Source organism: Sapajus apella, unplaced genomic scaffold (assembly GCF_009761245.1).
Source record: "Sapajus apella isolate SASKATOON/1434 unplaced genomic scaffold, GSC_monkey_1.0 scaffold3, whole genome shotgun sequence".
NCBI classification, from domain to species: domain Eukaryota; kingdom Metazoa; phylum Chordata; class Mammalia; order Primates; family Cebidae; genus Sapajus; species Sapajus apella.
The window spans coordinates 64,257,810-64,273,331 of record NW_022436943.1 but is presented as its reverse complement, the minus strand read 5'-3'; the positions used below and the strand labels follow the sequence as shown (position 1 = coordinate 64,273,331).

Here is a 15,522-nt window from a genome sequence, read left to right as displayed (position 1 = left end):
ACTTCAGGAAGGAAGACAGCTGAATGACCCATAAGCAAGTGAAAAAATGATCCGCGTCGTTAATCCTCAGGGAAGCGCCAGTTAAAACCACAAGGAGCCACCTCCGCGTCTGCGCCAAGGGCACGCAGGTGAAAAAAGGGACCATGGCAGACATTGGCAAGGACGTGGGGCACGCAGAACGTTGAAGGTGGGATGGGAAATGGCACAGCGTCTTTGGAAAACTGACATTTTCTTCTGAAGTGAACATATGACTCAGCAATCCCACTTTTCAGTATTTTACTCAAGAGATGTGAAAACACACATACACAAAATTACTTCTACAAAAATGGTCATAGCAGGCTTATTCATTCTAGCCTTGAACTAGAAACAACCCAGACAGGCAGAATACTCCACAGCCCCACGAAAAGATCTAAAGTCAATCATCTAAGTGTCCATCTCAGGAAACCAGAGAAGGATCAAGTTAAACCTGAACCAAGCAAAGCAAATGAAATCATAAAAGTTAAAATGGCAAAAGAGGAATGAACTTTCAGTACATGCAATGACATGGATGAACCTCAGAAACCTTATGCTGAGTGAAAAAGTACCAGACACAGAAGATCACAGACTGCATGCTTCCAATGACATGCTTCCAGGGTCACGTGAGTCTAGAAAGGCAAAACTAATCTGCAGTGAAATCAGAACAGTTTTGTAGTGACAGAGCTTAACCAGGAAGGGGCATGAGAGAGCTTTTTGGGGTGGTGGCAACAGCTCCCTATCCTGAGACGATGTGAATTACATGGGCTGGATCCATGAGCCCTGTTGGAAATAGATGCTCGGTGCCGCAAAGAAAAATTAGCACTGAGGCAAAGGATCTTTCAGCAACGCAATTTTTATTTTTCTTCCTGGACTGCAGGAAGGGTACCCTTGCTAACCATCTTGCCACAAGAGTACAATGAACAAAGGAAAACACGCAAATGTATCCCTTACACATTTGGGATTGTTCTTACTGCTGTGTCTGATCTCCATTGGCTGGAGCCAGATCTCACAATTTAAACTAAAACCCAATTGGTTAACAACTTAAAACTTTTCTAAACAGGTAAAAGCAATGGAGAGCTGGGACATGACTGTGAGCACGTCCAGCACAGATATCCTGGCTAAAGCACAAGGACATAGAATGTGCTACGTGCCTGTAAGCATGGCATGTCCAACAGCTACATAGGATAGGGCTTAACAAAGAGTTATTAGCACACTTATTCTGTAACAAGAAAGGAAACGTTAAAAAGGAAATTTTCTACTTCCCACAAGCTCTACAGCAAAGATCTGTGCACTTCATTGTGAGTTAAAATACCTCAAGTTTTTTTAATACTTAAAACTTTAAAAACGAAAAGTTTTGGGAAGAGATGTGCTTCAAAAATCAGAATATTTGCTATTTTTTAAAGTAATACGATATACACACTGCATATTCCAAGAACACCTTCAGCAGGGTCTGGGCAGATGCAGAATGAAATAGATTAGCATCCCTGCTATAGAAACAAACAAAAAATTCACACCAGGTCCCACAAATTGCATCACATCAGTGTGGCTTAGTGTTTGCTATTCAGTGAGGTTGCTGCAAAGCTATGGGGGAAAAATGTTTAATTTTGAGCTCGGGAATTTGAATTTTAGGCAAGGAACTCTGATGCTGTTATATGTAACAGTGAACAAAGACAGTGAACATTTGGGGGAGGGGAACTTCTGGGGGACCTGGAGGCTTTCTGGGGGCTGGGGTTTCATGGAGATTCTGCTGAGACCTGTCTTATGGGTGAGAGAGCCCCTCCAGGTCCTGCTGTACCCCAGTGTTTTACAAATGGCCAGGAGGAGGTACACCCTGGGCAGACAAGCTCATCCAGCTTCTTCCATAAGTGGGGAGGGGGCGTTTCCATTCCAGGGACCAGGGGATCAACTCCAAGGAGGATGCAAACAGTCCCACCTATGTCTTCTGCCCCACCAGATGCCCCTCATGCTCCCGGCATCACCAATTTAGTTTTCCTTTAGGACAAACTTCCAGAAATGGAGTTGCTTGGGAAAATTGTGTATATCTTAAACTTTGATATCGACATTGCCTTTTAATTGAGATTGACAGAACCTTCCAGAACTGCAGATCCATTCACTCTCCCACCACAGGACACCTGCTTGCTGAGAGTCAGTGTTGGACTTTTTGCAAGTCTTAGTCAAAACATTACATTAGTTTTCATTCCATAAGCATTATCGAGGTTGCACGCACAGTATCTTCATCATGTGCGTATGTCCTGATCATTTTACCATGTCTTGTTGGTTGTCTTCTTATGGATTTATAAAGTGCGGATTGTTGATCTCGGATGTTAGCCCTTGGCAATAGACAGCAACAAAACTCAAAACAAAACTTCGCCTCATCTTTCAACTTAATTGACAGCAATTTTGCTGAACAAGCTTCTTAAAATGTTTATCTTCACGTTTGTCAACCTTGGCTTTTAAGGTTTTTGGGTTTGGAATCATAATTTGGGGGGGATTATCACCTACCCCCAAAGAATCCTTGGATCAAAAATCTTGAAATTGTTGAATCACAGAACCTGGGAACACTTGAAATTGAGAAATATTGTAATCATTGTTATAAAATCATGTGATCTTAGAAACAGAACTTTCAGGACATTATATTTTGAAGGGACAGTTCATTCATTCATCTGATTTCTCATTCATTGGTTTTAAAAATTAATGGCCTATGTGCTGCGTGCCGGGTACCACAGAGGGTGCTGGGATCCGTGAATAACCGGACGAGGCTCTGCCCTCCTGGCACCCACCGCAGAGGGCTGCCTTCAGCTGACACTCACTAAGCATCTGCTTCGTCGGAGACTCCTGGGTGGTGCCAGGGACACAGTCGGGACTCCACTCTCCCGCCTCCCAGCTTCCTGGTTTTCCAGCCTCACCTTGAACCCCTCCACAGAAAGAATCTTGGGGAATGAGTTCCCTGCCCCTGAGAGCCATTGAACAAAGAAGAAAGCTAGGCCTTGGGGACTCAAAAGAGGGGAGGGTCAAGGCGGTGACGGAGTCAGGGTTCAGGGTGGCCAGGGTGGGCCGGGGCAGCTAGAATCCCAGGCCCTGCTCTCAGGTAGAGGGAGAGATGACTCCAGCCCTCCATGCACCTCTGCTGACAGATAGCCATCAAGTCAGTCCCATTCCTGAACATGGATGTGTGGTCCAAAGAGCTGCTGTGGGCACCCACCATGCCCAGCCGTACCCAACAGGAGCAGTCCCCTGAGAAGGTGAGCCCCCACCCTCCGCCTCCAGGAGCAGCCCCTGCCTGCCCCCTACACAGGCCCAGGGGCTCTGTCCACAGGACGCCCAGGGCCCTAGAAAGCAGCTGGTGGACTTGAAGCAGGGGCGGGGCCTGGACAGGACTTGAGCTGCATGCGCCGTGGCCACAGGCAGAGGCTTGGACCATCCAGAGCCGGGTGGTGCGGTGGCTGCAGGGGCCCAGGGAGGCCAAGCGAGCATGGTCAGGGGCAGCTGCTCAGAGGAGGTGGACAAGATGCTGCCCCTCCCCCAGGTCTTCCTGTTCACCTACTACGGGCTGATCCTTCAAGCCAAAAAAAAACGGTGCCATGGTCAAGAGACACCTGCAAGCGCTCCTGGAAACGCCCCACCAGTGGCCCAAGCAGAGGGAGGTGAGGACCCAGGCCCCACCCTGTCCCACCACCCCCTGACCCTGACCACAGGCTGAGCCTGATGGCTGGTCACACCATGCTGAACCCTGATGACAGCCGGAGCCTTCTGTTCTCACCCCAGCCCTGACCCTGGACACGAACTAAGCTCTGACCTTGGTCTATGGCTGAGCCTTGACACCGATCACAGGCTAAGCCCTGACCCCAGTCACCGCCCTGATCTCAGCCATCCCACACAGAGCTTGTCATCCCACCCTGGAAGAGGCCTGCTCATCGCCGGCACTGAGGGGTAGTGGGTCTCCAGGGACTCACCTCTGCCTCCCGAGCCCCTCACTCCTCCCACCAGACCCCATAAGCCATGTCCCCTGGGGTGGGCTCAGTCACAGGTCCTGACAGCATGGGGTGGGCACTGGCTGCCCTGGAGCCCTGAGTGAGCCCCAACCCCCTATAGGGATCCCATTCCCCCTTGGTTTTCACTCCTGCCAGGGGAGGAACCAGGTCCAGTCCTGGCTTTTGGGATCTCCTCATGAATGACCCTGGTCCCCAACCCACAGGGCATGGCTCTGACCGTGGGGCTGGCGGCTGCCCGCCACCTGGAGGACGTCTGGGCCGTCCTGGACCAGTGGCCGAAGCAGACCCATCAGCTGGAGCCTGCACAGCTTCTCCTCAAAGGTATTGGCTCAGGGGTCCTCAGGGATCAGCAGGGGCTGGGACCCCTGCGCCAATACCAGGACCCCCACCCTCCATGAAGCCCAGCCTCTGGGGACTCCCAGGACACTGCCCCATCCAGCAGGAGGGAAGGAGGTAGGTGTAGGAGGGGCCACCACAAGGAGGGGAAGGCGAGGGGCCTGGACTCCAGCCAGCTCCAGCAGAGCTGAGCTCTCTGCACACACCCCGCCCTAACACCCCGCCCAAACTGTGGCCCTAACAAGGCCCAAGCCGTCCCCCAAGGAGCCGGCCCATTCCCCCTGCTTTCTGATTGAAGTCCACGGAGGCCCACTGCCCCCTTAAGATGGACGCCTGACCCCAGGGCCCTGCTAGAGCTGGGCAACCACCTCCACAGCACCCCAGAGGAGGGTCAGGCAGGGCACTGACACCCTCACCTGCCTGCCACCCTCAGCCAGGACTCGAAGGACCTGCACTGGGAATGGGCCAGCAGCACCATCCTCCCGGCACACGGCCAGGTGGTGGCCAAGGCCCGCGCCCACGTCCTCCCATGGGTGGACAACATCGTCTCCAGGATTATCTTCTACTTCCACCACGGCTCCTGGGTATGGCCCCACGGCTCCTGCAGGGTCCCAGCACCTGTCCTCCCCGCCAAGACCCAGTCCTGGGCTCCAGCCCAGCCGCCCCACTGGCCTCTCAGGGCAGAGAATTCTAGGACCTCCTTGGAGCCCACCCCCACACCCCACCCCAGCCTGGAATCATGAGGAACCAGGCCCAGCTTCCTGGTGGCCCCACGGTTTCATCCGTCCATCCCACCGAAAGTTCCCTGGGCTTCATGATATCCCTGCCCTCACTTCTCCTCTTAAAGCAAACCCTGGGTTTCATTTTGGGGCTGGGGGTCACGGGTATGGAGAGGCCAGGCTGACGTCCACCATGCCGTGAGGACGGCCCCTGACTCACACTCCACACCAGGGCCTCCAACCCAGGGCTCTGTGAGAGGCCCTGCAGAGCCGCCCCCACCCCAAAGTGGCCACATCGCTGCCCCAGGTCACCACTAACGTGGCCCTGGGGCGTGGGGTTGCCCCATCTCAGGAGGCTTGTAGGCACTCTCCCAGGGCTTAAACATTGTCAGCTTACAGTCTGAAACAAAACCGTGCAGCCCCACTCCTTAGGAAGCCCCCCACGTGCGGGCCCCGGTGGGCGGTCTCTGCTGCCCCCTTTAACCATGACACTGCTGCCCCTTAGATCACAGGCTCACGCTCTTCTCCTCCCGAACACTCCCACGCCCTGAGCCTTGACCCTGTCCCTTGTGCACTCCCAAGCCCGGAGCCCGACCCTGTCCCCTGTGCCAGGACGAGACCTGAAGCAGAGCTTCCTCACGGCCTCCCTGATGCTGACGGGTGCAGTGAGCCGGAGTGAGGGGGCTCACAGCTACAAGTTCTCCCAGAGCTCTGAGCTCCTCCAGTGTCTGATGGTGCCGCCCAGGCCCTGGGCGAGCCTCCCTCAGTTTACCCCCTGGGGAAGGGGTGGGGTGGGTTTCTAGGGCATGTCCTGACTCCAGTGGCTTTGCTCTGGAGCCCTGGTCTCTGGGTGGGGCAGCCTAGAGGCCTCTCTGGGTGGGGGAAGCACTGGAGCCCAGTCCTGTGGCTCTAGGGGGTGCCAGGCACTGAGGTCTTCCTGGGGTGGGGGGACCTGGCGTTGGAAGTGGGACAGGCCAGGCCTGAGTGGTTTGGTGTCACCTGGGACTTGCAGGTTTTGATGCAGAAGGAGCCCCAGGACACTCTGTGCACACAAAGTCTCCAGCAGACCCTGCACGTCGCATCCAGCCTCTGGTAGGTCCCTTGCCTCCTGCAGGGCTTCCTCGGCACCACATAGCAGCCTCTCCACTCGTGTTTGGAGCCAGCAGGCAGCGACGTGGGGAGGTCAGAAATAGAGCTCCATTCTGTGTGCCAGGCACCATTCTGTGGTCTGAGGACCCAGCTGTGAGCCAGCGGGGAACAGCCCCGTTCTCTAAGAGGTGGCACTTGGGGGGTGGGGACAGACCATGATCAAACCACATAGACGGGGCTGGGGAGCAAGGTAAGATCCTCACGGCCTGAGCGCCACGGGAGACTCTGGGAGGAGAACTCATTTACTGATTTTAGTGGACTGGGCGCCCACACGGGCCCCATGGTCTCCTAGGCTCCAGCACAGCCTGAGGCTGGGTTAGGCAGCCCTAAAAGGGGACTTTTGGGCAAAGACCTGGAAGGCTGCCAGAGTAGCCCTGCAGTGCCCAGCTGAAGGGACAGCAGGTGCAAAGGCCCCGAGGCCGGCGTGCAGCAGGCTTGCTGGAGGACCCGCAGGGGCCAGGGCAGGGCTGGAATGGGTGAGGGCCCCGGAGCCATGGGGAAGGTCGTCCAGGTACTGCAGGCCGCTGCCTCTTGGCTGAGCGAGGTGGGGCCTTGGGGGAGTTACATTTGAGAAGGAATGTCTGGATCCAGGGTGGGGAGTAGATGCAGCTTCCAAGAGAAAATGGGGGACCAGTCAGGACCCCCAGAACAATCCAGGAGAAAAGTAACAGGCGGTCTGATTAACAGTAGGAAGTCCTTAAATGCCGAACAAACGGTGACAGCAGAGCCGTCGGGAGCTGCTGGAGGCTGGAGGCAGCTTGCGAGGGAGGGAAAAGAATGGAGAACGCGCTGAGGCTTCACCCAAGCAACACGGAGGACGGCCCTGCATTCCCCCGTGACGGGGCGGGTTGTGGGTGCGGCCGCCCTGGGGGAACGCATCAAGACAGAGATGCTCCTGAGACAGAGGCTGAGGGGCCGTGGGCCGCTGGCGACATGGATCTGGGGTTCAGGGAAGAAGCCCAGGCTGGAGATACACAGTTGGGAGCATCAGCATCAGGACGGCATTTAAAGCTGGGGCCTGAGAGAGAGATGGACCAGGACATCACCTAGCCAGGATGCCCCAGTGCAAGGCCCTGCAGAGACAGGCGGGCCAGGGAGGCAGATGTGTGTGCAAGAGTCTCTGTGAACAGCAGAAGGCCAGGAGTCTGCAGGGATGAAGGCAGACGCCACTCAGAGACGTCCCCAGGCCCCAGCCCCATGCTCACTGCCCTCCGTCTTCCCAACAGCAAGCTGAGGCCTCCCATAGCCTTGGAAAGGAAGTCCCAGCTCCTGTCCACGTGCTTCCACAGCATACTTGGCCTGCCGCCACTGGACGCCCTGGAGAAGCACACCTGCCTCTTTCTGGAGCCACCCAATATCCAGGCGCGGCCCATGGCTCAAAAGCGGGCAGGCTGGACACACCGGGGCTGGGGACCGGGGCAGCTGCCTCACTGTTCTGAGCACCTGCAGGTCTGCTGCGTGCTATATGCCGCGGTGTTTGCCCACCTGTGGAATGGGGATGATACTAACAGACCCAATGGTACTTAATGCTTGGGGACTGAAGAGACACTGGGTGAGCAGTGGCGCAGAGGAGCGCTCTGTAGACAGCAGTGTGTGTGGCCTCCCTCCCTCCCTGCCGACCCTGAGAGCGAGCGAGAAGAGGCCGGCAAGTTTGCGCTGTCCAGCCCTGCAGGCCTGGCTGCCATGCTACGCGGCAGGGTCAGGTCTGAGTTTTCGCCGAGCTCCCCAGCAGCCCGAGGGAAGCAGAGAGGAAGGGAGATGAGTTCCCCAACCTTGTAGGGGTCCCTGCAACACCTGGAGTGAGTCTCCTTCCCTGCTGGGTGGGCCCAGTCTCACCACACAGCTACTAAGTGGTGGTGCTGTGCCCAGGGTGTACCCAGCCCACTCTGCCACCCCAGGAGGCTGGAGGAAGGAGCTCCAGGATTGCTGTCCCGGCCTGGCCAGTGCCCACCCCTTCCTGGGTCCTGTTCAGCAGAAGCCGCCCCTGCAGGGAGACGCCAGCTATTGCCCATGGCCACCAGCCGGTACATGCGTGGCTCCTGGACACAGTCACCACACCTGGCCTCCTGAGGGTGCGCGGTCCTCAGCCTGTGGCCAGAGCCGGAGTTAACAGAGCCCCTGCTGGGCGCCAGGCCCTGGCTCCTTTATCTCACCCTCCCCACAGCAGCCCAGAGTAAAGAAACGCTCAGAGAAACGAGGCTTTCTGGGGAAAGTCCGGGCTTGAACCCTGCCTGCGCCCCCCAAGGCTGCGTCCAGGCTGGAACTAGACAGGTAGACACTTAGGGTGGGGTGGTGAGAGAACGAGGGTACCCTGGGCCCAGGCCAACACAGCCCTCCAGAAGGGTGGCACCTGGCCACCCCCAATCCCACCGCAATTCAGAGTGTCCTCATTACCTGGTGACATGGTGACACTGAGGCTGGCTCACCCAGGAAGTGCCGCCCGGGGTCTGGGGCTCCGGCACTGGGAGCACTGAGCTGGGGTTCCCGTTGCTCCCGTCCCTGCCTCCACCTTGTAGGTGGGACAAGACTCATGCTATTCTCAGGCGAGGAAAGTAAGCTCAGAGAGGTAAGGCAGGTTCCCCAGGGCACCTAGAGAGTGGCCAGAGCCCGAGGGCTCTGCTTCTGGTGGGCCCTGGAGGAGAGGGGAGCCGGAGGCATTTCTGTGGTACCGTCCCTCACCGAACCTGCCCAGCAAGCAAAGCAGTAAAGACTGGGGGCATGGCATGTAAGACCCAGAACTCTGCCCACGGCATCATTGGCAGGGCCTGGCAAAATGAAGACGCCTGCCCCTGCTTCAAACCTAAGAACCTCTAGACCATTCACCCAGCACATGGCCCTTTCCAGCTCGGGACCCTGGGATCACTCGGGGCCCCTCCTGTGAAGCTCACCCTGCAAGGAACAAACTCCCCTGTGCCACTGACAAACCTGTGCCCTGCGTGCTCACCAGAGGCCTCCCCACCCAGTCCCCATATCTGCCAAATGGGGGCCATGGCAGCCCCCTCACAGGCCCAGTGGTGAGCCCCAGTGATGAGCAGCCTGGCACATGCAGGAGGTGGGCCCCCCTCAAGCCCTGCGTCCACCTGGGCATGGCGCTGCCTGACCACCCTTGCCTCTATGCAGTGCCTGTACAACAGGACCATGGAGGCACTGGACCTCATGCTGCAAAGCCTCATCATGGAGAACCCCACCACCGACAAGCTGCATTTCCTGCTATCAGTGAGGCTGTGGGGAGGCCAGGCAGCTGGGGCCAAGGAGTCCTTGGCCTGTGGCCAGAGCCCAAAGAAAGACTTCTCAGAGGAGGCAGGGCCGGACCTAGGGGTTTTGAGTGGTCCAGGAGTGAAAAGGGGTGAGGGCCCCCACTTAGGGATCACAGTGGTTTGGGGAACTGGGGAGGAAGTGACAGCAGGTGGCCTGGTGGAAAGAGGGCTAATGGGCTGGGCACAGTGGCTCATGCTTGTAATCCGAGCACTTTGGGAGGCCGAGGCAGATGGATCATCTGAGGTCAGGAGTTCAAGACCAGCCTGGCCAACATAGTGAAACTCTGTCTCTACTAAAAATACGAAAAAAAAAAAAAAAAAATTAGCCAGACATAGTGGTGGGCACCTGTAATCCCAGCTACCTGGGAGGCTGTGGCAGAGGAACTGCTTGAACCCGGCGGGCGGAAGCTGCAGTGAGCCGAGGTCACACCACTTCACTCCAGCCTGGGTGAAAGAGCAAAACCCCGTCAAAAAAAAAAAAAAAAAAAAGAGAGAGAAAAGGAAGGAAAGAAGGAAGGAAGGGAGGGAGTGAGGGAAGGAGGGAGGAAGGAAGGAAGAGAGGGAAGGAAAGGTCCAGGCCTTCCCTCCAGGAGAACTTCCCCTGCAGTGTCCCCTGAAGGGTCTCCAAACCCGCTGCCCCTACTCGCACCTGCCCTCCCTCATTTGTCAGGAGGGAGACCAGACAGCAGGCAATGACAGTCCCGGGCAGGCAGAGGTCCAGGGAGGGGAGGCTGGCTCTGGCTCAGAGGTCAAGGCTTCTCGCAGCCCTGGATGAGGACTAAGGCAGTCACGGGCAGAGAAGGGAAGGGCAGGGCCCAGCAGGCAGAGGGCACACGGGGCAAAGATGAGCAGTGCAGAGGAGCCCAGCGGGTCCTGGGGAAGTCACAGATATGTTTCTGGGACAGCAGTGGGTCACAGAATCTCCAAATACCATGTACCTTCATCCTACTTCAGAGTCACTAATTATACATCTCATCATATATCACCTCAATAAAGAGCTCAGATTTGGCCTAAAACTATTGAACGTATCTGTTTTGAGATGCCTTTGCGAGCATCTGAAACCCAGAGGCAGAGCGTTGTGGAGGGGCGGAGCCGGGGTGGGCGGAGCCTTGCGGAAGGGCGGAGCCTTGCGGAAGGGCGGAGCCGGGTGGGCGGAGCCGGGTGGGCGGGCCTGAGCCCAGTGGGCGGTACCTGGGCAGGTGGTAGGCGGGGCCTGGGCCGACAGCCCCGCAGAACCCTCTCCCTGACCCTGCCCGCCCCGCAGCACCTGTAAGTCTGGCTGGCGTCGGAGAAGGCGCAGGAGCGGCAGCGGGCTGTGCACAGCTGCTTGATCCTCCTCAAATTCCTGAACCACGGTGGCTACTTGGACGTGAGTACGGGGCCCGCGGGTCCCACGCCCCGCACCCACTCTACCGGCTGGGCCTCCTGCCCTGAATCACTGGGGCCCAGCCAGAGCCTCTGTCCTCCCGGATCCTGCCAGGGTTCGTAGGGTTCAAGGCCCCCTGAACACCTGCCTCCAGGACAGGCTGGATCCCTGAGTCCCCTGCACCCCGGCCGGGCTCCATATTGACAGGTGGCCCAGGCAATCTCCCTCCTTGCAAGTGAGGGAACAGGTGGGGAGGGGCAGGACCTGCCCGAGGCCTCACAGCTGGGATCTGAAGGCAGGTCACGCTGACCTCTGACCCCTGACCCCTGACCCTGGAGCTAGCCACCTGTCCATGCACCTGAGGCCTTGCACAGGTGTTTCTCTTCCACAGCCCCAGCTTCTCACCTGTAAAGTGGATGGAAATGGCCCCTCCCTAGAGGGATATGGTGGGGCTCGGATGAGGTGGAGGCTGTGAGAAGGCTGGTAAACTGTGCGGCCCAGCAGAACAGTAGGGTTCCTTGCTGCATGGAGTGGCCACCCCACCAGTCCCCCACCAGTGCAGCTCTCATCATCACATGACTCACAGCCCCCACCTGTCGCTACTGCCCCTGGGTTGCATCAACACGTGGTCAGAGAGTGCACTTGGCGAGTATCCACCCAAACTGCATTAACTCCCTAGGCAGACTGGGGGGACGGGGAATTTAGTTCTTTGCCCTAATGCCTGGAGGCTGCCTGGCCTAATCAGGGCAGGAGGCAGAAGTACTGGAGGGAGAGGGGCTGTTCTGCCAAGGGAAAGACCCTGCGCTCCTAGGAGGAGGAGGACAATTAAAGTGGCTTCAGTTTACTCAAAATCCATTTCAACATCGCAGGACTGGACCAGAGTAAGGCAAGAAAGGTACTCACCTTGCACATGAAATTTACCATGGCAACAAAGACTCTGTAGCCAAGAGCACTCACATTTTCATGTGATGTTTTTAAAGATCAGTTTGCCAAGCTATGGCCCATGGGCTGCCACCTGCTTTTGTAAATAAAGTCTTATTAAACCAGGACCAGGATGAGGGTAGGACAGGGGAGGTGACAGGGCCGGATCCTGACTTCATTGACAATTTTGAGACTTTGTTCATCACGGAGTTTTTTGCATTTATTCTGATTTTTCTAAATATTGCATTAAAATATTATTTATCTTGATTACTGAATGTCTTGCCCAGTCCCCAGGCCTGGCCCTGCCACACCATTGGAGGGGTCACCTCTGATGTAGGCTGTGCTGGGTGAGTGCGTGGCAGAGCTCTGCAGGGAGACTCTGCCATCAGTGATTCCCTTACTCTCAACACAGCCAAAGGAGAACTTCAAACGGATTGGGCAACTGGTGGGCATACTGGGGATGCTGTGCCAGAACCCAGAGAGGGTCACCCAGCACTACAGCCTGGAAGGGGTGAGCCATCTCTGCCAGCTCTTGATGCGCCACAAAGGTGAGCTCTATGGCATATCAACTTCTGCCCCAACTGCAACCTCTGGCTGACCCATACCCACACCCCTGACCTCAACCTTGCCCCAAATTTGCTCCAAAACCCAACTCTGATCTGAACCATAACCCTATAATGGCCTCACCCTAACCCCCACCACTCTGACCCTAGTCCCTAAACTGGGCACAGGCCTGACCCTGATTACAAATGACCCTACCCTAACCCTGCCCTGTCCCAAACCCTAAGCCCACCTTCGCCCTGCCCTCACCCCACCCTGCCCCTGGCCAGCAGGAGAAGGCTTGCAGGCAGAATTGCAGGCCCCCAAGAAGCTCTCCCAGGCCCATTCAGACAAAGCCCCACTCTGGAGCAGTGGAGACCAGAAGACCACTACCCTGGGCCCCCAGGAGATGGCGAAGAACCACTTCTTCCAGCTTGGCAGCTCCCAAGTCATCAAGATCAAAGCCTTAAAGTGGAGGGCAGGGCAGGGGCATGACCAGAGCACGCCACGTATGGAGGGAGTGGCAGGTAAACACGCTCTTTTGGGAGGTCGAGGCAGGCGGATCACCTGAGATCGGGAGTTTGAGACCAGCCTGACAAACTTGTAGAAACCCCGTCTCTACTAAAAACACAAAATTAGCTGGGTGTGGTGGTTCATGCCTGTAATCCCAGCTACTTGAGAGACTGAGGCAAAAGAATCCCTTGAACCCAGGAGGCAGAGGTTGTTGTGAGCTGAGATCACTGCCATTGCACTTCAGCCTGGGCAACAAGAGCAAAACTCCATCTCAAAAAAAAAAATTCTAACATCAAGTATTAACACTTATTTTTATGTTCTAATATACTTAGAAACAACCTAACAGACTTGCAAGCACTCCAACAAATATCCTAACATGCAATGAAGCATTGCCATCCTGATGTCCTTGCAAACGCCCTGATTTTCTATCAGACTGCCCTCCTACCACTCCTTCACCAGTTTCTAACTTCCTTTGGTTGAATGCTGTGCGTCCCCACTGCGCAGAGATCCCTCTGTGAGAATGGGCGTGTTCTATCTCTGCACTTCCCATGGTAGCCACTGGCCCACAGGGAGCCAGCGAGCACTTGAAATGTGGCTAGTACCACTGTGGAACTGAATTTTTAATTTTACTTACATTGAAATGTAAATAGCTGTGTGTAGCTAGTAGCACTGCCCAAAGTCTTTCCAGAAAGTTCTACCTGGGCAGCAGTGACCAAGCCCCGGTCCCCCATCCAGGAGGCTATAGTCTAAGGTTATGAGGCGGGGGTCACACCTACCATCGTGCATCTCTCGAGAGCCCCTTCCTTACCCCTGAGCTCACGGCTGCTCAGGGTGAGACCCACCTTCCTGCCCCTTTAGAGCCACTCCTGGGAGGAGATGCACACAGGGTGGCAGGGTCCTGGGACAGCGCTGCCATGGGAACAGGAGCTGGGTCCTGGCCACACCCACCCCCACATGTTCCAAGGCTGAGGGCAGCCCACGTACCCTTCTGGGCCTGGGGCTTGGCACAGGTGACCTTGAAGCTCCTTCACAGCCTGGAAGTTCACTTTCTCCTTGACAAATGCTCATAAGGACGACTGGGCCCTGGCTGCAGGGGAGGACCCCACCGGGCTGAGGCTGGTGGATGAGGAAGTCCTATGGGCAGAGCACAGCGAGGAGGTGGGGGGAGACTGGCCTGGCCACACGGTCCTGCAGCAGGCACGGGGTCTGAATGTGGAAAAGAGCCCAGGCTGTGGTTGGCTCTGACAGATGTGGAAATTCACACGTCTAGACCGCAAATCGCCGGCAGGTGCTTGGAACCCAGAGGAGAGGGGTTGAGGAGGCCAGATATGCTCAGAGACTTGGGAGAGCCTGGGACAAAGGAGAAGGAGTAAAAGCGGAAGTGGGGAGGCAGGTGCCCTGGCACAGGTGGCCCAAGGTGACGGCCTCTCTCCACCGCTGCTGTACAGGAGATCACACAGCAGCTCACGCCGGAGGAGCTGAATGACCTCGTCTGGACAGCCATCGACGGCCTGGGCTCCACCAGCCCCTTCCGCGTGCAGGCGGCCTCCGAGATGCTGCTTGCAGTCATCCAGCAGCACAGGGCCAAGCTGAAGACTGTGAGGGCATTGGAGCCAGGCCAGGAAGGGCCAGGGGGTGGAGGGTGGGCCCAGCGGTCAGCATCCGGGGCTCAGGTCCTTGGGCCTGATGAAGACACAGATCCCATCCTGGGCAGCAACTAGTCTGATGAACAAATGAATGAATGAATGAATGGCCCAAGCAAGTCCCCTGGGTCCTGGGTGGTGACTTCAGGGTCTGAGCAGCTACTCTGTGCCCTAATATGGGAATGGTGGGAAAGGATGGGAACAGCACAGACCAGCCTCTCGGGGAGCTGAGGTCTCGGGGAAGTCAGGGACACACAGGCAGATGTTACCCAGACAGTATATGGGGATTTGTTGGTGGCAGAGGGGGACCACACAGGGGGTGAGGGGTGCACCCCAGAGAGAGGATGCCCAGTGCCAAGTCCTGCATGTGGGCGAGCTCAGGCAGGGAGACTGGCACTGGGCATTAGGGGTTAGCAGGTGAGACCCCAAGGAGAAGGCAGGGTGTCCCAGGCACAGGGTGCCGCATGTGCAAAGTGGCATGTTTAGGAATGAGATGGGAGGTGGGGTCCTGGACCTTCCAGTGCCTGCCTGGGCAGCGTGGACAGCATACGGAGACCTCAAATGCCATGCAGAACATGGCAGGACCTGTGCCCCCAGACTGGGACTTCTCTTTAGACCAAGCATCCAGGGCAGGGCTGTGCCCCCACTCACATGGCTCAGGACAGGGCGGTATCTGAAGGGGCTCTGGGCTCATCAGGGCGAGACCTCCCTCTGCCTCCAGGCACCCAGGGCAGGGCCGCGCCTCCCTGCCAGACCTCTCCCTCTCTGCACAGGTTGCCAGCGTGGGCCAGGCCATCCGCCTCCTCCTGTGCTCCCTCCGCATTCCCCAAGCCAAGGAAAATGCCCTGCACACCATCACCCTGCTGGCCCGGAGCCACACCCTCGAGCTGGTCGCCACATTCCTGGACATCTCCATCCCCCTGGACAGGTGCCTGCCCCTCCTTCCCTCACTGCCCACCCTCGGCCTCCCCCAAGCAGGGTGGTGACCTCTGCCCTCCCGTCTGCCCCTATCACGGCCCACACGGACCCCCACAGGGCTGGGTGTATGGAGGGAACCCACATCTGTTCATC

The 15,522-nt window shown here is 57.0% G+C and overlaps 1 protein-coding gene across 1 annotated transcript in view; it reads left to right on the top strand.

Annotated features, from left to right (window-relative positions):
- LOC116535875 (maestro heat-like repeat family member 5) overlaps positions 1 to 15,522 on the top strand; it is a 64,264-nt gene that overhangs the window by 17,455 nt on the left and 31,287 nt on the right. Inside the window, 16 exon segments of the mRNA XM_032257320.1 lie at positions 3,150 to 3,257; positions 3,542 to 3,580; positions 3,582 to 3,659; positions 4,211 to 4,278; positions 4,280 to 4,328; positions 4,781 to 4,927; positions 5,191 to 5,227; positions 5,675 to 5,796; positions 6,075 to 6,154; positions 7,438 to 7,660; positions 9,332 to 9,427; positions 10,733 to 10,837; positions 12,168 to 12,303; positions 12,586 to 12,758; positions 14,257 to 14,406; positions 15,225 to 15,379. Of these exon segments, the coding sequence (XP_032113211.1) occupies positions 3,150 to 3,257; positions 3,542 to 3,580; positions 3,582 to 3,659; positions 4,211 to 4,278; positions 4,280 to 4,328; positions 4,781 to 4,927; positions 5,191 to 5,227; positions 5,675 to 5,796; positions 6,075 to 6,154; positions 7,438 to 7,660; positions 9,332 to 9,427; positions 10,733 to 10,837; positions 12,168 to 12,303; positions 12,586 to 12,758; positions 14,257 to 14,406; positions 15,225 to 15,379 (1,766 nt within the window).